This window comes from Typopeltis vanoorti, chromosome 24 (genome assembly GCF_054136105.1).
Source record: "Typopeltis vanoorti isolate ZY-2024b chromosome 24, IOZ_Tvanoo_1.0, whole genome shotgun sequence".
NCBI classification, from domain to species: domain Eukaryota; kingdom Metazoa; phylum Arthropoda; class Arachnida; order Uropygi; family Thelyphonidae; genus Typopeltis; species Typopeltis vanoorti.
Window position 1 is genome coordinate 53,060,522 of NC_143572.1, and position 27,704 is coordinate 53,088,225.

Here is a 27,704-nt window from a genome sequence, read left to right on the forward strand (position 1 = left end):
TTTTTTCCCCATTGTTAGTTCATTTAAAAAAAAAAAAAATCAGAAGCATGTTTTTATAAACTTAGTTTATAAAACTCAAGTTTATAATATGAAATAGTTGAGTCAGCCTCAGTGGCTGGGTGTGTGTGTGGGAGGCTCTATTTTGCAGGTGATAGGCTGATACATGATAAAACTTTTAATCCTGTTGTTATCAAAATTATGGTTATTAAAAGCCAAGTTGTTTCCCTAGATTAAAAGGTGCATAGATTTCAACTTTTTCTTTAGATCTGTTGAAATCTATGCACGTTTTAACTCCACAAATGTAAGGAGCACCTAAGATACACAAGACTGGCATTCCCTTCAGCCAATTGTAGATGGCATTAGTTCACCTACTTATCTGTTATCAAAATATTTTGCAAATCTTCTAAAGAACCACATCAGATGCATCGACTCTTTCATTAAAAACTTACAACACTTTGTACAAAAACTATGGGAAATGTCAATTTGCCATCGGATATTCTAGCTGGTCTAGATATTGTATCTTTGTTCACTAATGTTTCAGTGAACAAAGTCATGGAACTTTTAAGTCTGTTCTTTCACGACATATCAACTTTTTAGGCATTGTTTCCACTCCTGTTATTTCAAATGAAATAAGAAAATTTACAAACAGCAATGGGAAGCTCTCTGTCTCCTCCATGTTCCAACTTATTTGTGGAAAATTTGGAAAAACCTTTCCTCACATCTACAAACAAAAAGAAAAAAAAAAACTCCTCAATTTGGTGACAATATGTAGATTGACATCTTTATCATCTGGAAATAGTGTTACTGAGTTGCATGATTTTCTTTCATCTATCACCTCCTTCCACCAAAAAATTAAAATGCAGGCCATTATCTATGCTCATCGTCATTACACTATATATCGCAAAACTAGGTATTATACATGCACTCAAAAAAAAAAAGGGTGATCTCTATCACAAGAAATGAAGAAAAACTAAAGAAAGAATTAAGTCTCTATCCTACTACTATTCTCTACTCCTGCTCCATAACCATATCCCAACATTCTCTACAGAACTTCTGTTTCAATCAACTTTCTCTGAAGATTGCTAATCTCCTCAAACCTTATGATATAAGAGTGGCTTTCAAGCCTATTTTGGCTTTACAAAGTTTATTGCATTTGCCTAAAGACTACGACTCTTTCTACAAACATTCCAGAGTTTGTAGAATATACTATTCCATGTTCTCATGGCCTTTCTTCACAGAGCAGACATCTAGAAGTTTAGAAATTAGACATAAAGAGCATATTGGAGACATTAATAACAACAGAGAAAACAGCTCAGGGCCTAGCTTTTCACTTCTCCCATACTCATCATAACATTAAATAGGATAAGAGCTCCATGCCTTACACACAGGACAACTTTACTTCTTGCAACATAAAAGAATCTGCTATGGTTATCCATTCACAAGGCACACTCAGTAGGAACCAAAGAATGATTCTGTGTTATATTTGGAGATCGCTCATTAGATCATTCCACATGTCAGACTTGAACTTTTCAGCCAACTATCTTGTACGCATCACTGAACAATAGCTAATCTGTGCTAGCTCCCGCACTCCATATAGTTTCCATTTTCAACTTATGTTGTAACCGTTCCTATATTCTGTATTTCAGTAATGTTATGGTTCATGTTAGCCTTTTATTTTATTTTATTTTTTTATCTTAACCCAGAAGAAGCCACAAGTAGCTGCTGTGAAACTAGTTGGTTTCATCTTTTATATTACAGCCAAATAAAACCAGTATATTTTCCTTATAATTGATTTTACTGATTGAAAGTCTACATATTCATCATAGTAATACTTTATTCCCTAGAGAAGAGGTCCTGACCCTTAGTCCACCTATAATACTAATGTACTATTAAGTTTACAATCATTTCTTGTGTTAAAATATGTACACCACTATCTTATTCAAGCAGCAACCAAGAGACAGTAATATTGATTATAACTATATTAAAACCGGCTTTTATAAGGATCATTATATGATATTAGATGTATCCATTACTGATATTTAATTTTACTAGGCAGCATGCAAATCTTGCAGTATGTTAGATGTTTTGGTTTAAGCATGTTTATAGTTAAATGTTGGTATAAATATCTCTTCAAGATGAAAGTTCTTTGCATAAAATTGAAAAAAAATAACACAAAAAAGTTCATATAAAATAAGTATTCCAAGTTTCCTTTACATATTAGAACCAGTTATAAAATACGTTATTGGTTATAAATGGTTATAAAATAAGCATGGCTTTGAAGAATCTATAAAATTACATTTTTTTTATTTTTAGTCAGTAACAAATGAAGATGTGACTCAAGAGGAGCTGGGTGGAGCAAAAACACATACAACTATCTCAGGTAGTTTCTTATTAAAATTTACAGAGATCATGTATGATTTTTTAATTATCTATTCAGCAGAGTATGTTATACTTGATAAGAAATTGTATTATGTTCATCCTTGTTTTATGCTGATTGACTCATTACAAGTTGTTCTTACCTCCTGTGATGCTGAACATGAATTTTGGGATGTGCATATTGCGTTTTTAGATCTCACAAGAAATTGAAACTGGTCTGGGATACTGAAGACAACTTGTAGTAATGCTAACTGCTGTCATATGAAAAAGCTACTCATGATGATATTTAACATACAAATTTTTATTGTTTATTTACACTCTGATAAAATATGAATGAAACTGATTAACTGAGTTGAACCAAAATTGGAATATAGTTGTTTCTTATATTGCTAAAAAAAAATCTGAAAAATTTAGCCTAATTAGACTAAAATAAATGGATGCAGAGGAAGGTCACCTTTCTCTGTAGAAACCTCTACAATTCTTCAACCACTTATGAACAGATTTGGAATATTATATCTGTGGACTGAGTTTGATGTTAGAAAATATTTGTTTAAGAGAGATGGCCTGCATATTAATGGATTTGGCATCAGTAAGCTGGTGAAATTGTTAATTGGGTCGAGACCTAATGCAGAGAGTCATGGAAACTAGATCATGGCAGGAATGGTGAAAATTTGTAAATTCATCTATATATGCAAACATGACAGTGATATGAACGCCATTGAGTATGATTATGAATCTGGCAAAGGGGTATAAATTTATGCTTTGGGATCACACTTTTTGAGTTGTCTGTGAATGGAAAAGTTGCCTAACCGGGCCAAGTAAACTATAGATGTAAGTATATGAAAAAGCCAGGAGAGAGTAACTTGTTATGTTTGCATAATATGAAAGGTCAGGAGCATCAGAAACAAAGGAGTAAGCTTGTTACCTTCATCAGTGTTTTGGCCTAAGATTATTGGCATTAGTGAAACCTGTTCTATCTGGGTGAGATCTATTAACTGGAATCAAGTTTATGTCTTAATTTCTGATTGCAGCCCCCCAAGTAGGTGTGTAGATGTTGACTTGTATAAGTTAAAAAAAAAAAAAAAAAAAAAGGACAAAGTGATAAAAAAAAAGTAATAAAAAACATTGCATAAGTAAAAAAATGAAGTACTTTGCCTGAAATTAAGAAAAAAGTACTTTACTGCCATTATTTTAGTTAGTATACATAATACCTCCTCCTCGTGCACCTATATCTCTCACTATCCAGTAGTGGTAGCATTGTGCTTCATGTTACATATACCAGGTTGATAGATTTTAGCAAAGTGAGTACTCATTATTTAAACAATTGTGTCTGCTTCAGACAGAAGGATTACTGCATTAGTACTTGTCATCCTGTTAGCCTCAAGCTCACTGCTGCATGGAACATTTCATTGTTCTTGTTTTCATGAGTTTCTACTCTTACTGGACTCAAATCATCTGTTATCATTAGTAAGTATCCTATCTCTTCTGTCCTTCCTGAAAATACTGTACTATTTACACTCAGTTCCAGTTACTACATCTGACTAAGTGCCAACATTCAGTAATTCCAATAATGTTAGGCCACAATGTATTCAACAATGCAATACAAACTTGAGACCATTGTTCTGGATGCTCCTAGCATTTGTGTATAGACATAACAAGTTACTTCTTGGCTTTTTTTTTTTATATACTTATATGTGCAGTCTGTTTGCCTCAATTTGGTGTCTTTCTCTTTCCTGTCTGATAAGGTAATGTTTCTAGAATATTACCTTATCAGCTAGGTAATGTTCTATTGTATTGCTGAAGGAAGTGATGTGTTCCATCACTTCCTTCAGCAACCCTTTCATATCTGCCTTCATACTGTATTTCTCACTACTTAAATCATTTATTCCTATGAGCCATACCATCCCTTTTTCTTTTTTGTTTGTCAGTTGCAGCAATCCTTTCATATCTGCTTTCATACTGTATTTCTCACTACTTAAATCATTTATTCCTATGAGCCATATCATCCCTTTTCTTTTTTGTTCGTCAGTTGCATTCATCACATCCTTAATTTTGTGATTGAAGTCATTTTATTATGAAGCATAGATTTAATGAGCAAATCTATACCATATTACATCTTTTCTTGCATCTACTTGACTTACCTTTCTGCTTATTTTTCTTATTCTGTCTGAGTTTTTCTAGACATTTCTTTGCTCTTTCTACTTCGATTATCTAATAATTAGTTTCAAGCTAGAATTTCATACATCAAATTATTTGTTATACCTTCATTATTTTCATTAGTATTGATGTCATTTTTTTTTTCAGTGGGACAGAGGTTCTCGTCGCCAGCTTTAGTCTTTGCTTTTGACTCCACTCTGTTGTTTTTGAAGGGTTTTGGGTGCCATTTTTATGTAGTACCTTAATTTATCATATATCTACAAATCTATTAATAATAATAATAATAACAATTTCCTTGAGCATCTCCAAGGAGACATTCATTGAGAGAGGCTTGCAGTAATCATTATTCACACAATACCTATATACTTCTCCTTGAACTCATTTATTAATGCATTCACAACTATCTCTGGCAACCCATTTCAACCAAAAAAAAATCTTGTCCTCACACCCTTGCTAACCATACTCTTGCATAATTTCCAGAGGTTAGAACATGTTTTCTCATGTCCTACAATGTATTGAAAAAAAGTCTTCTTTGCCAATCCTATAAAATCCCTTTAACATCTTATATGTTTCTATCATATCCTTAATTTTTGTATGTTTCTGTCATATCCTTAATCCTCTTTTCTGCTTATCATCAAGCCTTTATAATTCCACAAACCTCTCTCCTCATAGAGAGCATTTCCCAGACCTATCACAATCTTAGTTGCTCATCTCTCCCCCCCCCCATCTCTAGCAAAAACAGGCAGTCAGGTCTGTGTGCAGCTGAAATGTGGCCTTATTAAATATAAGGGGGAATAATAATTTCGTCCTATCCATACATTCAGGTAGTCTGATGTGTGATTTTGGCCACCTTCACAATGTGCCCTAAACTCCCTGTCCACATATTAACCCCAAAATCCCTTGTCTCATCAGTTCAGTTTCATGGGTGTAGTATGTAGCTTGTGATCTCTTCTTTCCAAAGTGCATAACTTTATTATTTGCTACATTAAACTGATATATATGTTATTCTTTGCCCATACTACCAGCCTATTTAAGTCATCTTTCAGGATCTTCAAGGGTGGTCTGAAAAGTTCTTGGCCTAACAATGAAAAAACCAATTTATAATTTCAAAATTATTTTTATTTTTCAACATAATCTCCCTTAAGACTAATACGTTTATTCCAGTGCCATTATCCCACCCCTGTAGTGGTTCTCAGTAAGATCTGCAAAATACCCCTCTATAGCTGTAATCACCTCTTGATTTGAAGAAAAACAGTGACCAGTGAGGAAGAGTTTTTGTTTTGGGAAGAGATAGAAGTCAGAGGGATCCAAATCTGGGGAATAAGGTGGATGTTCCAACAATTCATAGTGCAGATCCCTTAATTTTCCTATTGCCAAAACACCTTTGTGGGCAGGTGCATTGTCCTGATGAAAGATGATTTTTTCTTCTGCAAACTGGGTCTTTTCTCACAAATTTTTTTGTCTAGTCTGGTTAAAAGATCGAAATAATATTCCTGGGTTATTGTTTTACCCTTTTCAAGATAATTAATAAACAAAATGCCTTTAGCATCCCTAAACACTGATGCCATGACCTTTCCTGCTGATGGAACCAACTTTGTCTCCTTTGGCACTGAACAGCCGGCTTCAGTCCATTGTTTTGACTGTTGTTTGGATTCTGGTGTGTAATGGTGAATCCAAGTCTCATCCATAGTAATAAACCGACTCACAAAATCAGTTTTATTCTTGTTAAAACGCTCCAAGCACTGTTCAGAGATTTTCATGCAAGGGCGTTTTTGATATCTGCTGTGAGCTGTACCCATCTTGCACATAGCTTTTTCATTTGCAATTCTTCATGCAAAATATATCCTACACATTCTTTTGAAATGCCTACAGTCTCAGCAATTTCATGCACTTCGACTCTCCGATCATCCAATACCATACCGTGCACTTGATCAATGATTTCTGGAATAATAATTTCGTCCTATCCCTACATTCAGGTAGTCTGATGTATGATTTTACACTTTTTGGACGTCCTTCAAGTGGATCATCTTCAAGGCTGGTTTAAACTCAGCAGTCCATTTCTTAATTGTTGAAAATGAAGGAGAACAGTGCCCATAAACTTTTATGAACTTCGAATGAGTTTTTTGCCATTAACCCTTCTTTTACAAAGAATTTTATAACCGCACTATACTCAAATTTATTCATTTCAAGGGATACAAACAACACTTTTGCTTCAGACACCTGTATAAAACAAACTACTTGATAGAATGACTTTCAGTTTCACATGAATGCTTACGACAGATGTATCAGATGCAAGCAACTGAATATTTCCTCTTAAATCATTTCCTATATAATCGATGTGTAAATTAAATAGCAGCAGCAACCCAAGTTCAGAAACCTGTGCTGCACTGCGAGTCACCCGTATTCTCCTGGATTCACTTTTCCCTATATGCTACTCTACTCTTTGATATCTGTCCATCAGCCACTTTCTTATCCACGTCACCAGCTTCATATCCAATTGCATTTGCTCCACTTTAGGTGATAAAGTTCTGTGGGTATCCTGTCAAAATCCATAGCAAAGTCCAGCAGCATCACTGTGTAGCATTTCTTTTATCTACCTCAATTGTCATTTTATTTATAAAAAGTTTGCAGATTACTAAGGCAGGCCCTATCCTTCATAAAACCATGCTTCCCCTCCCCATAGAGTACCAAATTTCTGACCACCCATTCCTGAATTCTGCCCCTTTACTACTTCTCCAATATCTTAATCATCAATCCTGAGATACTGATTGGTCTATAATTTGCTACTTCTCTCTCTCTCTCTCTCTCTCTCAGAGTCTCGTTTATGAACAGAACTGTTTTGCTCTTGTTCTACTCTCCTCTGTCACTTCCCTAGACCTTAAGCAGCTTGGTTAGGGAAGTTGACAATTCCCTTGCATATTCTTATAATACATGGGCTGATAATTCATCTAATCCCATGGCTGTATTTTCATTAAGATTCTGCATTATCCCAATCACCTCTAATTCATCTACCTCTATTCTCACATTGGTCAATGTGACATCTGCAATTGCAATATCTCCACCTGTACTGTACACACTGGCAAAATTATCACCCAGTAACTCTTTTTGTTTGCCTCTGTTACTTCTCTGCTGTCAATGCTTGTTTAAGTCATCCTTCCATAGTTGTTCCTCTTTTTACTTGCCACATAGTGAAAGAATTCTTTGGGATTTTCTTTCACCTGCTCAGCTGGCATCCTCAGTCACCTTTTGCTTTCCTTCTCCTGCTGGTCACCCTTCTTGCCTGTGCCTTGTACTGCTCATGAACTTTTTGTTCACCGTTTTGCTTTATATACCCTTCATAACTTTTCTTGTTCTTTAACTCCTGCTTAATGATGCTGTTCATCCATCTAACACTTACCTGATTTATCATTCTGGTTCATACAGTCAGATAGTGCTTCCTTCAAACTTCCCTTAACTATCTCCCATGTACTACTAACATCCTTACTCTCTAGATTCTTATACCATTGGATTTGTTACACTAAAAACTACAGTAATATACTAAAATGCATTAATTAATCTAAGAAAACATTCAATAAAACAAAAAAAACCCACATGTTTTATGTTTGCAATAAACATCCATCCTTACTCAGTGTAGCCTTAAGTTCAACTTATAGCATTTATTAATATTTCTTCTACTTCCTTCCTTGCTTCTGCTTTGCATGTGGTCATTTCTTTTCAAGAAACAGGTAGAGGGACAGAGCACCTATGAAGTTATGTTAAAACATAAATGGAGAACTATCAAATAGGGTGAGTGATGTATGGTGATGGAAAACTATAATGCAATTATCTTGTGAACACTTCATGCACATAATATTGCCTTGTTTGCAACATCGTAAAAGACTGGTTCCACAAACACTGTTGCTGAAGTCAGGAGATATCAAAAAAGGATGTTAAAAATTTTAAATGACCAGATTAAGGCACATCTGATTCTTGCATATTGCAAATCTGTCCTGCAAATATGGTAAAATAAAGTACTGACTTTACTACCCAAAACAACTGCCTTATTATAGCAAATCGATCAAAGCATAATTTCGGCCTCCAAGAGCCTCTGCAATTGCAAGTTTCTTGATGAAGTGATAATAATGTTTGATGAAATTTATGAAAAAAGATGAAGAAGAATACTAAAAAATATTATGTCATATAATGTTTAAACTAAACATATTTGGTTTAAACTAAACACGTTTTATAATTAAAATACAAACTTATTTAATACTGTCCATTTACAAACAAACTTACATTATACCTTCCAGTTTCGCCAGCAAACTGTCTGGCTTTTTCAAGGCGTTTACAGAAAGACATAAAAACTAGTAAATGCAAATTGAAAGGAACACAAAAAACGTTGTAAACCAACTACTAGATAGGGTTACGTGTTCGCATGACAGAGAGGACTTATTGTTCTTATTCATTATCATACATGCATGTTTGTTGTAAACATGTGATGTGATTACTGCCTAGCTGTAGTTCAGATTGATTTAGAGAGAGAGGATCAGGTTTTTCCACGAGCTGTTTAGGATTGCACCCTGATTTCTGTTGAGGTTTCTATCGATTATTAACACTATTGTGGCTTCCTTGAATAAATGATGTCTGCAGTCGTCATCCGGATATGGCATGGAGCTGTTTTGCCACTCTATTGTGTGGTTGGACATACAGAAATGATGTGCTAAGCCGGAAGAGATACTTCTGTTGTGGTTTACATCACTAACATGTTCTTTTTGTCTGATTTCTAAACTCCGTGAAGTTTGTCCAATGTAGGCAAGACCACAGGAGCAAGGAATGCAATATACTCCTGGATATTTGTAGAATGGCACCTTATCTTTTGGTGATCCTAAAACTTGTCTGATGCTGGTGGTTGGTTTGAAGACCAACTCTGATGTTGTAGGCTCTTAGTATTCTGGCTATTTGATATAAGGGATCACTACAATAGAAATGTGCTAGGAGCGTGATTCTTCTTGTCTGGGGTCGTCACCGTATAGATATTTTTTCATGATGTTTGGAGGATATCCATTTTGTGATAATGTGTTGGCTATTAGTGAGAGTTCAGTCTGTGTATCCTACTCTTCTGATATAAACTTTCTGGCCCTATATTTCAACATGTGGATAATGCTCAGTTTGTGTGTCTTGTGATGGTTTGAAGTATAATGAAGATAACTTCCAGTATCTGTGGGTTTTCTGTAAATAGATAATTTGACACTATTTGATTGTTTCTTTATCAAGATGTCTAAAAAATGCAGTTGGCTGTTGTTTTCCACTTCCAGAGTGAATTTTATCTTGTTATGTATTGTGTTGATTTTATCCACAAACGATTTTAGGTTTTCTAAGCTGTCTTGCCATATAATGAAGATATCGTCAACATATCTCCACCATATAGATGGTCTAGGGAAGATTGTGGAGAGAATTTCTTTTTCAAGTTTTTCCATGGAAAGGTCTGCACAAGATGGTGATAGTGGGCTTCCCATTGCTAGGCCTTCTAATTGTTGGTATATGGTGTTGTTAACCTTGAAGAAATTAGATTGAAGGCAGTCTCTAAACATCTGTGTGATGTCTAGAGGAAAGAGATCTTGGATGAAGTTTATTACCTCTTCTACTGGTACATTGGTGAAAAGGGATACAAATCTAGACTGGCTAGCATGTCTGTTGGTGCAATCTTCATGGCTCGGAGTTTATTTACAAAATGTTGACTATTCTTGATATAGGATTCTGTTGATCTTATTGTATTATTTAATAAGTTTGCAAGATGCTTTGCCAAAAGGTAGGTTGGTGATGATCTTCCATCAACGATGGGATGGAGAGGTATATCCTCTTTGTGTATTTTAGGTGTCCCATATAGTCTTGGAGTGATAGGATGTGAGGATTTTAGTGTTCTCTTCGCTTCTTCTGGCCAAATGTTACAATTTCTGATTAGTTGGTTTGTTTCGTTATGATTTTTTATTGTGGGGTCTCTGTCTAGGATCTTATAAGTGGAGTTGTCTGATATAATACGTTTAACTTATCATAATAATCTTTATAGTTAAGGATAACTGTAGAATTTCCATTATCACCTTTTGTAATAATAATATCTTTGTTTTTCTTCAAGTTGAGAATTGCCTATCATAAGGAGACATGTTGAGAATAGGTTGTTTGACTTTGGCTAGGATTATCGTACTTTTGAATCTAATAGTGCTGGCTACGTTTTGCGGTAGTGGATATAGGCCTTTTTCAATCCCACACATGAAATCCATTTTAGGAATGTGTTTGAGCGTAATCGCAAAGTTAAAATCTTTTTTGAGAATGTCAGATTAATTTTTTTGTGAGACTATGATTTGACAAATCAAAAATCACTTTGTTGTCTGGGAGGTTGTTTCGTGTCCGATATTTTTTCTTCTAAAGTTCATTCAATTTCCTAATTTGTTTGTCCTTACAAAGTTTGAAAGTTTTTTCATAACTGCGTTGTATCATTTGATCTAATTGATTCCATATGGTATATTCTAAATTGTTAGAAATGTCATCAAAGAACTTGCGGCAAAGAACTCCCCCCACCTTTGCAACGAGTCGCCCGGTATTGTACTACGTACTAGGATCACTTGCATTGGCTAGCGCTAGTGTCGCCGATACTTTATAGTTTACTATATTCGGCAAGAAACTCTCTGATTCCAATCTTTGAGTTTCTTATTCGGTTTTAAAACTATGTGGGATTTAATATCCCCTTAATTTAAGTAAAGTTTGTATTTGATGTCATATAATATCGAGTCTTCTATTTTTCAGTGCATTGAAGAATGTTAAAAAGGAAACTTTAGCCAGTTGCTGGAAAAAAAAAAAAAAAAAACTTGCAGAGCACAAATGGCAACAACAACAACTTTGAAAGATTTGTCAGAGAGAGAGCTTTGAATAATAAAGGCAACTTACAAGAGTGAGACCACAAGAAAATATCCAAAATTAATTTGAGCTGGATGGAGACCCTGGATTTTAGCATTTGACTGGGGAGAAATTGCTTTAAACGTTGCTGTCTTCTGCTATGGAAGAAGGATCACATAATGAAGTACTAAATGAAACAGATGAATAAGAAGAATTTATTATTAAAACAAAACTTCTTGTCTTTGAAACAACAGTCAATTACCCAATTATTCACTAATCCAGCGTTTTTCAATCTCTGCAGGTCATGACCCATTAGTGGCTGTGAAATCAGTTTAATGGATTGTGACCAATATTTTTTTAAAATATAATAGAAAATATCAGAGTGCATCTCATAGATTTCATAGCTTTAACACATTCATGGCATGCAGTGTCACATCCTTCATTTCCCTTCAAAAGGGAACTCGCTTGACAGCATGTTATGTCCCTTCTGCATTGAGCAGGCACATACATTTTTGCAAGGTTTTAAACATACACGCTAGGTTAAATGTTTTTTGATTAAACATACATGCTAGGTTAAATGTTTTTTGATTGAATTTTAATTGTAAAATTATTATTGTCTTATTATTGTTATGATATTGTCTGCATGAGGAGAACTATTTATCATCATGAAGAGTTGGGTCGTTTTCATTCCAGATGTCTCTATGTGTAAATTTAGCAATACTTCCCAAAGAATTGGTACAATGACAAAAGTATGTTTATTCCTATGGATAAAAATGAATCCTTCTCTCTTTGATGGCAAGCATATCCATGGTATTAAATAAAATATTTCTTGATATCTGTTAGGAAATATTTTTGAGTTTGTGCTCATCCATGATGAGTTCAATATCCTTGGACTCATTGTGGGAGGACACACCACTCCACCACACAATCCATCGTCTCCCCTACTTAAACCTCCTATTACTACATGCTACGACACTACTACCACCAGCACCCACCATTACCAATAGTATTTTATCTAAATTGCATGTGTCCTTTTGATGATTTGCCTGTATGCAGATGAAAAATCTGAGTTTATGGGAGAAAAAACCCTGCATCCTGCTACATCTGTATGAGATTGGCTAACTCAAATTCAATTGAAAAAGCCTATACAAAGATTCCTCTCATCGTGATGAGAATTAAGCTCTGTCTCTTCCAGTCAAAGGGTGTAATATTCAGTTGTTTTTCCATTTGTGCTACAGAGTCACTTATGTTGATATTAACTTTGTTACATTTTTCTTGTTATTTTATTATTACAGAAATAAACAGATTAAGGATGCGTATGGTTTTTTGAAACTTTTGTTTAAGTTGAGTGTGTGTATATATATATATATAATGTTTTTCATTTCTTCCTGATTGAAAGAGCCTTTTGGCTAAGATAAGAACATAGTGTCTGTTCTTATGAGTTTAATATCTGATACTAACAACAAGATATTAAACTCATTTTTGGAAGGTGGCAAAGTACTTGGAGCTTGCTCCATCTTTGCCATGAGTTTCTTGGTATCTACAGCCTCAGTCCCCTCGGAGTATTTTGCATGCATGCCTGCATGAATGCTGGACCAAGATGTAAAATGTATTTTTTATTGTGGGTCATGGTGGAAAATTTGAAAAACTTCACAAATCTGTATTCCTCCCCATTGATCTGGATTAATGGGGATTTACTGTATTTATAATCAGAATTATTTCAATGAGTTGAACCAATTTGGGGGTGGAGAATCTCAAACGCTTGCACTTGTACAGCTGACGTCCCCATAGGTGAATGTACAGTTGACTTTTATTGTATAGCAAACGGGTAGAGACTGCAGGAATAGTTTCATTAGATAGCCTATGATGAATTTCCTTCAGAAAAGCATTGTACCTGTGGTGCTTTGATCATACCTTTTTAGTAGTTGTATATATTGAGCAAGTTTATTATATCATTGTTTGCTCTTACAGATGTATATATGCTTTTTTGGAATCAGTTATTTTGTCCTGGGAGAAAACATGTATGCATAGTTTTGTACATGAGTAATTTTCTTTGTCCACTTTTATGTAAATATAATATATTTTAAGAATAATAATTTAATTTATATACACTTGGTCGTCGACTTACGACCAACTTCTGTTCTGGCTGACAGGTCGTAAGTCGATCTGTCGTATGTCAGCCATATATTTGTTAACAGTATTCTTTAACCTTTCTAATCGTTTTATCATCTTTATAATTTATTTTTATAATCTTTTAAATTTATAATTATGTATATTGTACATAATGTGAAAAATAATACTGTACATACTGTACTGTAAACACAAAACTACAATCTAAAATTAATGTAAAAATTAATACAAATGAAATTTACAAAATCAATTTTTAATCTTTGCTTGTGCTGGGTTGTGAATCGTCAAGGTCATGTTCTTGGGTTGAGATAGGAGATGTTCTCTTGATGAGGAACATGCTGAGCTTTGTTTGAACAGTTTGTTTCTTTTTTTCTTTATATATCTCATGATAACAATGCACAGCATCTTGAATGATACGTTCAACCTTTGTGAATCTTTCGACATTAGGGTCCGTTGCTTCGAAACTGGCGAGAGTTTTATTCAGTTGCGAAAAAGAATCTGTTAAACTCTTTGCAGTGAATTTCTTTTCTGGCTCTTCTTTTTTTTTTCCTCTTCTTTCTCTCTTGTTTTTTCTTCTGACACTCTCTGTGCTTCCAATTCAATCAACTCTTCATCCAAAAGTTCTTTTATTTCACAATCTAGCAACTCCTCTACGTCTTCTATTTCACATTCTAATTTAAGATTTATTAGAATTATTAGAATCCTAGACAACAATATCAAAAAAGAGAACCAACAGAAAACAAACTTCATCATAAATGCTGGGAAACAAGCTATTACAGATCAAGAAATTGCAAACACTGGCAAAAACCTATTCAAATAACTCCAAACTTCAGTATAGCAGAGAGGACAAGACCCTCAATAAACTCACAAGTAAAATACTAAAACAAGCAAGAACATACCAAACTAATGACATCTTCTCCGAAGAATTTACACTAAGTGAACTAAATTCATCGATTGAGAAAACTGCACCTAATAAATCTCCCATATGACCAAAGATCTTATCTTTGATCATATGGTCAAACACCTTGGCATACAGGCATACTTCCAAAAGAATGGAAAAAATCAGTTATTGTACCCATCCTGAAACCTGACAGAAATGCTACAGAATGTCAAAGTTATAGACCTATCGCATTAACTAGCATACTTTGTAAAATTACTGAAAGAATTATACACTCCAAGCTTATGCACCGGCTGACAAAAATTAAGAAAATCAACTACTACCAAACTGCCTATAGAACCTGTCATTCGACAACAGATCAATTATTCCACTTCTGCCAAACAATAATAGACTCATTTCAGGAAAAACCAACAAAAAAGACAACTGCCATATTCCTTGATATGACTGCTGCTTTTGATCGTGTTTGAATCAAAAAATTAATACAAACAGTACATGATATTGGAATTAGAGGAAACTCCTTAATCTGGATTGCTGATTTCATTAGAGGAAGAAAGATCAAAGTCAGAATCAATGCAGCAATATCAAAAGAGCGAAGAACCTGGGCTGGTGTTCTCCAGGGCTCAGTACTCAGTCCCTTACTATTCCTACTATGTCAATAACATTCATTCCTACCTTACAGAAGACACAAAAGTAACTTGCTATGCAGATGATATAGCCATCTGGCACACTAGTGCTAAAATCAAAGAATCAGAGGAGATTCTAAACAAATCCATGAGAGGATTAGAAAAATGGTCAGATGAAATTAAACTCAAAATCAACCCAGACAAAACAAAACTAAGCACCTTTAGTACAGACAGGAAAAATAGACATTCCTACAATCCCAAAGTCATGATCAACAACAAGCTAATTGAAAAAGTCACAAATCCAAAATACCTTGGTATTACGCTTGATCAGGAATTACGTTTTGCACAACACATCTCTAACACTTCCAACAGAGCTCTAAAAAAATTAAATATACTCAAAAGGCTTTGTGGAACAAATTGGGGCGCAAAGCCAAAAATCCTCAAAACTACTTACACTACACTAATAAGGCCAATAATGGAATATACAGCACCTATCTGGTCACCTTCGGCCTCATCGGTAAAGAAAAAATTAGACAAAATACAAGCAAAAGTATCCAAGATTATCATTGTTGCAGTCTCATCCACTAACAACATCAGAGCCCAACAGGAATGTGTGCTTGACCTGCTGGAGGACAGACGAAAATTTGCCACCATAAAATTCATAAATAATATCGGAAGCTACCAAAGCGATCATATCTCCCTAAAAACTTATGAACATTGGAACCAAAAATGCAGACTTCACAGATCATCAACTTTACAATATGATGACACTATCAGGAAAGAAATAGGTCTTGATCAGCTAAATGCCCACATAAACAAAGAACCTCTATTTTCCAGTCCTTTACCTTCAAATACCTCCATAATCTAAACCTTACCAAACTCTGTACAAAAAAAGAACCAAAAGAAATGCTCAAAGAAAAAGGCCTAAATACCATCAACCTTCTTTCATCCTCCAAACAGATATTTGTTATACCGATGAATTGTCAGACACCAATATGATTAATGAAGGTGCTGGTGTTCTCCTTCTACTCCTGAAAGGTGAAAAACCTTCAATAAAAGTTGTATCTGGGAGAATCGCTTCCAATTTTACCAGCGAACTCTATGCAATAAATAAAGCACTAGAAGCCTACTTAAAAACTATCATCATCTCAACAATCTGAAGGAATTATAATTTACAGTGACTCAAGATCAGCTATGGAGGCAATCAAAAATGGCAATACCAAGTTCATACAAGACATCCATAAACTCTTAAATCAACTAAAGTGTTTAGGAAAAAGTTGCATTTTACAATGGATTCCTGCTCATGTAGGCATATTACAATGAAGCAGCTGATAAATTAGCAAAAGAGGCCAGAGAACTCAACCAAGAAACTCACATGATAACTCTTGCTGATGCCAATGCATTAGCAAAAGCTAAACTAATTCCACTGAAATCAGTGATACAACATCAAATTCCTGAAATCAGTGCTGACAGAAAGACCTCCACCACGATAGCAAGACTACGAACAGGACATTATAGAGGAATGAAATCAATACAGATGATACAAGAACATATAGAAACTGCAACAACTGCCCCAATACTGAACTGACACCCTCTCGCATCTTTACCTGTCCAGCAATTACATCAGCCTTGCAAGAAATAGATCCTAATCCTGAACAACAGCTCTATACAAACAAAATCATCGTCATAGCCAAAGCAGTACAAGGAGCACATGGAAACATCTAAAACTCTTCAAAGGACATGACAACAACAACAACAATTTAAGATTTTTTGCAAGTTTAACTATTTTTTCTCTAATCACTTCCAGTTCCTCTCCTTTTTCAAATCCTTCAAATGTATTCGCATAACATTTTAGACACTTTTTCCAAATTCCCAACATACAATTCTTTGTTACACATTCCCATGCGTTCGAAATATTCTTGATACAGAATGTTGTACTGCTTCCAAAAGTCTTGCAAAGATAAATCAGCATCAGAATCTATCGTTTCGATGGCTTGTGCAAATATCGTTCTGAGGTAGTAAGCCTTGAATGCTGAAATAGCACCCTGATCCATGGGTTGAATGAGAGTGGTTGTGTTAGGTGGCATAAAAACCACTCTAACATCATGTTGAAGGTCGTCCAGATGAGGAGGGTGGCCAGGGGCATTGTCCATAATCAATAAAATCTTGAAAGGGATACCTCTCTCCGTACAATATTCACGAGCCTGGGGAATAAAGCAGTTCGTGAACCAGTCTTTGAACAGTGTTTGAGTCATCTAAGCTTTAGGGTTTGAACGGTAGTAAACGGGCAGTGTGTGTGTGCTTGTTGATGTGCTTAAATGCACGAGGGTTTTCTGAACAATAAATGAGAAAAGGCTTCAGCTTAAAACCCGCGGCATTTCCACCAAGCAACAAAGTCAACCGATCCTTAAAAGCTTTGAATTCTGGCATCCTTTTTGCTTCTCAGTGTATGTACGTACAATCAGGCATGCGTTTCCGTTACAAGCCGGTTTCATCTACGTTAAATATTTGTTCCAGCAGATAACCTTCTTCTTTGATTAAAGAGTCAAAACTATCAACGAATTTTTGGGCTTCATCTTCATTTGCACTTCCTGCTTCTCCTGTGACACGTACATTATGCAAAGCAAATCTTTTTTTAAAACACTTAAACCATCCAGTACTTACTTGCCTGAAAATCTGTGTAATTGTCTCCGCCGCATGATTTTAAACTCTGAAACAGACCTCTAGCCTTCGCTTGCACTGTGCAAAGGCTCATGGGTGAATTTTTCTGTATGAAATCTTTCATCCACATAAACAACAATTTCTCCATTTCATGGATGGGTCCCTGTCGTTGTTTGGTTAAAATTGTAGACTTCATAGGTGCGGAACCTTTCACAGCTTCCCGAATTCTTTCTTTGTCCTTAAGTATCGTGGAATGTGATAACTTCAAGTCATGCTATCGTATTCACTTTCTTTCCCCCTTCATACTTCTGGATAACTTTCATTTTACACTCTAAATCAATAGTTTTCCTTGACTTCTTAGCTGGCATATCTGTAGATGAAGGCATTTTCCTTTTACTAGAAATTTTATGGGTAGTATTTCAGTAGAATTTTAATTAATACACCACACGCAACAGATGCTTGAAAGCGACTGAGTGTATGTGAGAAATAATTATCGTACAATAACTATTGCATCCCATAGTTACCATACACGCAGCTGCCTGATTTATTATTATTATTATTATTTTTTTTTTTTTTTGTGGTCGTAAGTGCAGACAGTCGTAAGTCAATGACCAGGTGTGTGTGTGTGTGTGTGTGTATATATATGTGTGTGTGTGTGTGTGTGTTTTTATATATATATATATATATATATATATATATATATATATATATATATATATGGAATCTTTAAAACTGTTTACAATTTAATTCTTAGGTGTGGCTCATAATGCCTTTGAAAATGATGTGGATTGTCTTCTTAATCTTCGGAAGTTTTATAATTTTTTGCCTCTTAGCAATAAAGTCCCTCCACCTATACGAAAGTGTGATGATTCCTGGTAAGTCATTTTACTTTGTTTCCATGATCTGATCAGAATTCTTAGGTGGTAGGTGAATTGCATTGCCATGTGAGACCCCCCTTGTTCATTTGACCTCCAAAAGTGGAGGTCAAAAGTGAGTCGAAAAAAAAAAAAACATGACGTTGTCTTGTTTATTTGCAGGGCACAGCAGGGTTTCCAGATATATAACCCTTAATCTGTACTAATGCACAATAGATTTACAATCTTATGTGGACAAAAATAATAATCTTAAGTTGCAGGAATAAGAAAATTTTAAGTGCTTTTTTTCCCTATCTTCTTTTTCTTGTTAATATTTTATATAGCATAGTATGCTGCTATCCTCATTATGTACAATGGGTTTATAGAATTTTCTCTCTCTCTCTCTCTCTCTTCTTGTTAATGTTTTATATAATTCACTCATGGTGAATATGCTACTCAATATGCCACCACCCAGTACTAAGAAACAATAGATTTTCAGCCATTCATGGGCAAGAGTCACATTAAAAAAAATAAAATGCACAATTAATAATAATCTGAATAGTTTTTTTCAGTAAGAAAATTTTTAAGTAATTTTTTTCTTGTTAATATTTTTCATAGACATAGATTTTTCTTGTTTGTTTTACTTATTTGAAATTGTTTTGTATTTTAAAGCAAATGAACAGTTTCAGTTTTTATTTTATTATTTTTTCTAGTTTGCAAGGTCTACTAATAATAACTACTTATATTTAAACCTTAAGCTGAAATAAGAGAGCACAATGCATTGTAGTTGCAACACATTATATTCCAGTTTATCTTGAGATGATGAATGACTGAAAACATTTTCTTCCTTGTTATTTTAAAAAAAAAAAAAAAAAAAAAAAAAAAAAAAAACGTGACCAACTATCTTCTCACTCCCCTTCCTTTGCACAATCCTTTGTCATTCCTTCTAAACCCCACATCCTTACCCTTTTATTTTCAGGCTATCTCTCCTTTACTGTTATGCCATCAGTGGCTTCTCTTCATAAACCATTATCTACCTCATCTCAAGAAAAGTCCTTGTTAAGCATATTCTCTTCTCTCACATTATGCTTAAGTTCAAGTTGGAGAAGTTGCAATTTGAGCTTTGACAAACAGAAACATTCTGCAAATGTAAGCTTGCTTTCTCCATTAGCAATGACTAAGCAATACACACACTCATGCCCCCCCCTCCACTTTGGATGCATTACATTTTTTCTTTTTCTTTCATGTTTTAAGACCGATAAGCAATGACATTAGCAATGTCATTGCTTATCGGTCTTAAAACATTAGCAATGACTAAGCAATACACACACTCATGCCCCCCCCCCCCCACTTTGGATGCATTACATTTTTTCTTTTTTCTTTCATGTTTTAAGACCGATAATGTATATAAATTTTTAAGCTGTTTATCTTGTATAGAGAACACTATAACATTCATGAAATAGGAATCAGATCTGTAGCCATTTGAGAGTGAAGTAATGATTGTTTTAGTGCTGTGCCACTAAGGCTAGCACATGTTTGATTTGAAATTTATCTAATTCAACCATGCATTGAACATCCTTTGTAAAATAAAATCAAAGACCACAATTATAAACAAAAACAGATTTTAAATCAGAATGCCATAAAAAAAATAAAAATAAATAGATAAATAAAGTCAACCCTAGTCTGAAAGACTTCCAGTCAACATTAATGAGCACAGATGTTAAAACTTCTCAAGATTCTGAAGAACTGTGATTGATTATTTTTTTATTCCAAAACATGGCCCACTAGTCCAGTCAGTGGTGCACCCAGAGGGGGGGGGGGGTGCAAGGGGTCCTGGAAAGAAAAAGGGGGAAAAAACACTAGAAAATCTTTCAGAAATCTTTTCCTAATTAAAATTCATTTTTTTACTTATGTTGTGTCCTTTCTTCTATTTCTATACTAATGAATTAGCAGTCACATAAGGTGGGAATACCCTATAGCTCTCGGGAATCATGGCTGCTCTGAACTTTGGAAATGAAGTAATGCTTGGGTGGACTGAGCGCTACTTCATTTTTCATCTGGCCTGGCTTGGATATCATGATACCCATGATATCCAAACTGGGCCAGAGGATATCATGGGTATCGTGTATTGGCGATCATTGTACATGCTCAGTCATACGATGCGTAGTGTGTATCTCAAATCGTCTACTCAACTCAGCCCCCCCCCCTCAAGATTAAATCCTGAGTGCACCACTGAGTCCAGTTACCTAGTAATTGTAGCAATTCACCCATATAGTGTTAACTCTAGAGCCTTAATTGTGCTATATGGCTAGAGAACTCATTTAATTAACAGACATAATATGTTGGTGCTATAGCCTTAGTTGCTTTTATACTCAAACTGATGTGGAAGTTTATGTGCTCTCTCTCACATTAGCAAAATTGCTGTCTATGAAATACTCTGTGTTTGTATTAGTATTATTGATAAAATATTGAAATATAACTGTTATTCTTAGTTATGCATATTAATTACGATCATGCTTGCATCGTGCTAATTTTGTACATTAAGAGATTAAAAGTTTTATCTAATCAGGGGGATAAAAGATAATTTCGCAGTTTTAAATAAATGACTCAGTAAAATTATGATAGGTTTTACATTGAAACGGCTTTATTAAATTGGTGATGAATAAGCCAATTAACTCTTAAAATATAATTTGTTTAAAATAATTCAGTTAGATGAATTTTAATATTAATATCACTGAATTTCACCCTTTACACAAGCAATAAATTATAATCCTGAGATGGTATCTGTAACATGATCCTTTCTGATTTATACAGTGTCATCCCTGTGACAATCAAGTTGGTGATATTTGAAACATAATTTTAGCAGGATGAGATAGTTAGTTTAATCCTCATTGTGTGCTGTGTTTTGAATATATGTATCCATGGATAGGTTTTGCATTTTAAAGAAGAGGATAAACCTTGGCACCTCTAAGACTGCATAACCTACTCTTTCCTGAAAAAGGCCTAGAAATCAGAGATAGAATCTATCCATTTATCTTTCCAGCTAGTGCACAGCAAATCTACACAGCCACAGAGACATAATTGTAGATGAAAATTTTAAGTCTGCAGATACAATGCAACCCTTTCTCTGAGTGCAGCATCATTTAGATGTTGGTAGTGTATTTTTTCTTTTTTGGAATAAATTCTTTTAAAATTATGTTTTCAATCAAAATATTAATAAATTAATTTTTTTTTTTCAGGGACCGAATGGTTGATAGTCTAGATACTGTGATACCACTGGAAAGTACTGCTGCATATAATATGTTAGATGTAATTTTGGATGTAAGTGCTTATTTTTAGAAAGAATGCTATTCAGTATTACATTTTTTCTAATTGCACTCGATCTGTTGTCCATAAATGGTGATTGCTAATATTCAGTTCATCTAATTTTATCTACTGCATGAGTTTTTTTCTTGCCCCCCCCCCCAAAAAAAAATCATTGCTGTTATAAAACTTAGCCATTCATTTTGTTATGATGCTTTCTCTTTTTTGGTTTCAAGTTTTTCATTAGTTGGAAAAATATTAAACTGAATTTCCCAGTTTAGACAACAAATGATCCAGATTTTCCCATTTCTGCAACAAATAATTTAGCAAGCATACAAGATGAACATCAGATGATCTGAGTAGTTTTAAAAATTTATTGTAAAAAAAAAAAAAAAAAATTAAATGGCCTTTAGAAATGAAACTTGTACTATTGGAAGAGGAAGTCAGTTAAGGGTCAACACTAAATAACTGTGAGGTGAATCTCATGTAAAGAATGTGGAGAACCAACCAGGGTTTTCTGACTTAATGTCAGTCCTTGCTGTCTTGTGGTACACCCAACTGTAGGTCTACCTAGATACTGAATGACGAGGATGTTTTCATCAGGGGTCCCCCACAGATTTCATGAGGGAATCAGAGTGAACGGTGTAAAGTCAGCTATTAGAATAAAATCAAGCTTGACATCAGCAGAGCTCAAGATAGATATCATAAACATAAGAGATAACATTAGAAAAGAAGTGGAACTGGCAGAAGAATTGAAGAAATACCATGCTGACATAATAGATACTACTGAAACAAAGAAAATAAAAGCAACACTGGAATTCACCTAAACAAGTACAAGATGTTATATATTCAGGCACTAATGATCAGGGAAAAGAAGGAATAGCTATAGTAATCAACACTAAATATGAGGATAATCTTGAATGGCAAGCGATTATCAAGTAGAGTGATGTGGACAAACATCAGAATGTGGAATTCAACAATGGGACTTATTTATGCCTCTAGTTCCACTAAAGGTTCTTCAAAGGAAGAAAAGAGAAATCTTCTGACATAAATAAAAAAATTGGTCCTTTGCCACCTAACAACTTCGCCAAGTTGTTAGCACATCTGCTTTCCAACCAGCAGGCTGCTGATGCGAATCATGCCATCAGCATGAATGTTTGTGACTGTCTTTATGTAAGAGATGAACTTCATTGCTTAGTGTGAGCAGCTTGAAAAATTTCCATGTTTCGTCTCTAGAGCAAGATTTTCTGACTTGGTTTAAATAACATAAAATAAGAATGTTTATCTTAAGTGGCTAAAAATGGAAAAAAAAATTCCTTAGTCCACTAGCTAAGGAATAATATGTTTCTTAGTACAAATGTACCATAGGTTAATAACTTTTCATGGGTGGTAGTCACATAAAAAAAAAAAAATAATAATAAATAAATAAATCTAAACAGCAAAGTAGGAAATGAATACCAGATAATATAGAAATATATTCAGATTTGGAGAAAAAGGCAAAGCTATTAATAATAGTAAGTACCTCTTGGCTTACTGTTTGGACACAGACTAGTGATCACTAACACCAGTTCCAAATAAAGATATGCACAAATTTACATGGAAAAAAGATGCAAGAAGTAAGAAAAGGCTTATTGACAGTGATATCTTCATAAGTTAGTTCAGGTCACAGGAGTATACAGGAGATTTGAAATAGAAAGTGGTAACCATTTCATTTTGAACAGAATGAAATTGAATAACATATTGAAAAAAACATCAAAGTTGAACAGCTTTGCAGCGAATGTAGGCTTAAGTTAACGAAAGAGTTTGAAAACAATAATCAAACCTTGGAGACTCATTGGTGGACTTTGAAAAAAAATACTGATTGGTTCAACCAGAGAAGCTTGGGTTAAAGTTGTCTGCAAAGATAGAAAAATCAAGTTAGGCAGTGGAAAGTGTATCAAAAGTTCCTAGCAAGTAAGTCAGCCTGTGTTCTTGAAAGAATACAGAGAAAAATGTAAGAAATCAAAGCATTGTGTAAAAATAGGTAAACAAAAGTCTTAGGAAGACTTAAGAATATAGTAAATGAAATATCAAGAAGGTGAAAAAAAATGTTATGGAGGCTAATAAAAAGTTTAGAAATGGAGGAAAGAGTACTGTGAAAGGAATTAGAGATGATAAAGGTAACATGAAAACTGAAGATTCAGATATCTTAGTTGTTTTGAGTAATTAAATAATTATTGTTATATTGTCAAATGAAACAAGAAGGGATAGAACAATAGTAGAAAATATTTGAAAAGGATGAAATCAGGAGCACATAACAGTGAGGTGGAAAATGCCACCAAAAACCTAGGAAAGCAGTTGGAATAGATGATATCCAACTGGAAATGTTCAAATATTATTTATATGGGTACTCCCATATAAATAATATTTGAACTTATTATTAGAAGTCAAAAGACTTATTGTAGGAGAGTCAAAAGACTCTCCTACAATAAGTCTTTTGACTTCATTGAGTACCCACTTTATCCTATGGAGGTGTAAAAGTTTGACATAGACTGCACTGCATAATTCACATGATCAAAAAGTCAATTTCAGATGACTGGAGTAGAGCTCCCATAGTACCTATATATTAAAAGGAAATCAAACTGAATGTAAGAATCGTCATCAAATTTCTTCCATGTACCCTCAGAAAATAATATCCAGGATATTATGATTGCTACATGAAAAGGTTACATCATTAATAACTTCCAATTGACAATTTTCTTCCAAATTGTCGTATTTTTTGCCTTATAAGACACAATGCAACAGTGTGTCTTATAAGACACACTGTTGCATTGGATGCATCACATTTTTCATGCCAAATTTTTTGGGGAAAAAAAATAAAAAATTCCTTGCAGTATATAATGGTTGAGTGAAGAGGGTAAGAAATTATTTGTGATTTTCTTTTCTTCTTTTAGTGAAGCCTGCCTTCTTCATATATTTGATGGGGCTATGTTGGAAAGCACTGGTAGCCATGGCAGAGGGGCGGTAGGGTCCTGATAATCATGTGCATGGTTATATTCAGTTGGAAGTCAATAATGCTTGTGTGAGCACTTCTTTCCCATATTGGTGCACAGTACTTTGCAGCAGAGTAGACAAGGGCCAGGCCTGAGATCCTAAAATGCCTTGGCTCTGCAACCCCAGTTAGTTCCACTTAGTCTTGATATGATGTTTCTCGTTTTTATTTTGTTTTTTTACTTTACATATGGTTTTTATAGGTCAGACATCTATCCAGGTTCACTCCCTGGTATTGCAGATGTGGATCATGCTTGCCTGGACTGCTACAGAAAATTAGGTTGAGTTGGCAGTTTGCCTCCATGTTGTTAAGATGGAAAGGTGTGAACTGTGAAATGAAAAATACAAAAAATATATATATTTTTTGTATTTTTCATTTATTTATTTTATTTTTTTTATGTAGTCTGGAAACCCTGCTCTAGAGACCAAACATGGAACTTTATCAACCCACTTCAGGCCTCAAGTAAGTGGGGCAGTGGTCTCACACCAGGCAATGACGTTCATCTTCCATCTAAAGTCAATCACATAGATGAGTCAATCACACAGATAGTTGAGAAATCATGGGAATATGACAAGCAGTGGTGGCCAATGATGTTTGTATCCTTTTGTGAAGTGAACAACTTTGTTATTGGAGGAAGTAAATTCAAGCATAAAGAAATACATAACATAAATACTTGGATCGCACTGGACAGTAGTACAAGAAACCAAATCGATCATGTTGCTATCAATAGTAAATTCGTAAGATCCATGCTTGATGTGAGAGTCAAACGTGGTGCTGATGTTGATTCTGATCACTTCTTGTTAGTGATGAAGTTGAAATTAAAACTTCAAAGTGTATTAAGAAAGAAAAAAAGTTCAAGAACTGCATTTGATATTGAAAAATTAAAGAAACAAGAGAAAAGTTTGCTTTGGAGATAAAGAACAGGTTCATCTCATCTCATCTTCTTTATACCCTCTTTTACCTTGCGGTGTCGAGGGTCCATTGATCATTGGACTTCAATCCGTTTACAGGATAAGGTAGTCAGCCCTATGCCCCGGTATATCCTATGGCCTGTAGTGTTAAGTTCTCAAGGCCAGTTTGCCTGCTTTGCGGGATGAAAAATCCCAGAATAAACTGAGGAAAAAATCCTACTGCCCACGCCCAAGACTGGCTAACTTGGCTATGGCTGAGGAAGATCCTTCAGCTCCTCACATCACCGATGGGAATCGAACCTAGGACACTCCTTCCCCAGGCATATGGTTGCAAAGCGCATAACCACTAGGCTAACCGCACAGACAGAACAGGTTCGGTATATTAGAAATAGAGGAAAATCCAGATGTAACAGAAGAAAACAAAGTAGAAGAATATTGGAAAACTTCAGGAATACCTACAATGAAGTTGCTGAAGATGTAATTGGTAAACGAGGAAAAATAAAGAATGGTTAACTGCAGAAACTTGGAATATCATTGAAGAGAGAAAAAAGATAAAATCATTAATGAACTAAATAAAAGTGTAAAGAGAGCTGCAAGAGCTGACAAGAGAAAATATATTGATGAATTAACAAAAGTAGCACAACATGCTGCAGAAAATGGACAACTTTATCAGATTATAAAATGAATCAGTGGTAACAAAAAAAGCAATCCCCTCCTCCATTAGAGACAAACAAGGAAAGTTATTGACAATTGACTCCAAAATCGAAGCAAGATAGAGAGAGAGAGAGAGAATATTTTGATAAAACTTTGAATGTAAAGGTAGATACAGGATCTCAACATGTACAAAATATTACAACTAGTGTAATACCCACCTTGAACATTTCCAGAGATGAGATGTCATTGAGCAAAGTCAAAGATGCCCTGAAGGCACTAAAATCTATTATAACAAAGCATGCAGAAATGATATCAACACTGAAATGTTAAAAGCTGATCTTAACACAACTACAACCAAATTACAATGGTTATACAATGAAATATGGAAGACAGAAAAAATTCCTCAATAATGGAAAGAAGCAGTAATTATAAAAAACCCAAAAAAGGGAGATTTGACCAAGTGTGAAAATTGGAGAGGAATAAGTTTGCTTTCAATTCCTGCAATAGTTTTTAAAAAAAATTTATATGATAGATTAAAAAAGGAAATCGGAAATTTATTAAGAGGAGAACAACAGGCTTCTGAACTAGTTGCGGAACCATCCAACAAATATTCACTCTTAGAAATATAATCGAATAATTTATAGAATTTCAAGCCTCACTTTACCTAAACTTCATCGATTTTAGTAAAGCATTCGACTCAGTAGATAGAGAGAAACTTTGGAAAATATTAGAAGAATGCTGAATACCTAATAAATTTCTCAACATTATTAAGAATATGTATAATGGTAGCAAGTCTTGCATGGAAATAGATGGAAAACTTGCAGACTTCTTTATCATTAAGACTGGAGTTAGGCAGGGTTGTGTTCTGTCTGGTCTATTATTTATCATTTTAATTGATTGGATTATGAAAAACTCAATTAATCATTGAAAGAGAGGAATACATTGGGACTTTACATCCACACTGGAAGACCTTGATTTTGCTGATGACATAGCTCCTGTCCTCCAAGTTAAATGACTTTCAGTTAAAAACTGATGACTTTGCTCGCTGTGCAGAAACTGTGGGTCTTCATATAAACAAGAAGAAAACCAAGGAATGCAGGTATCCCTTGATATATGCGGCAAGAGTTTTGATTAACATGCCTTTAACCCTGCGGAGCTCGCAGCTGATCTGACAGATACATGCAAAATGTTTAATAGAAATATTCTTACACAATTCAGTGTATAGCTTGGAGGTCA

General features: G+C 34.6%; 1 protein-coding gene and 1 pseudogene across 2 annotated transcripts in view; both read left to right on the forward strand.

Annotated features, from left to right (window-relative positions):
- Window positions 1–27,704, forward strand: part of LOC150093201 (propionyl-CoA carboxylase beta chain, mitochondrial-like) — a 141,896-nt gene that overhangs the window by 64,843 nt on the left and 49,349 nt on the right. For both annotated transcript variants that reach the window (XM_090414013.1, XM_090414014.1), the window contains 3 exons: window positions 2,314–2,380; window positions 18,470–18,590; window positions 21,809–21,890. In XM_090414013.1, the coding sequence (XP_090270139.1) occupies window positions 2,314–2,380; window positions 18,470–18,590; window positions 21,809–21,890 (270 nt within the window). The remainder of the gene's footprint in view (window positions 1–2,313; window positions 2,381–18,469; window positions 18,591–21,808; window positions 21,891–27,704) is intronic.
- Window positions 12,795–12,960, forward strand: LOC150093203 (U2 spliceosomal RNA; annotated as a pseudogene).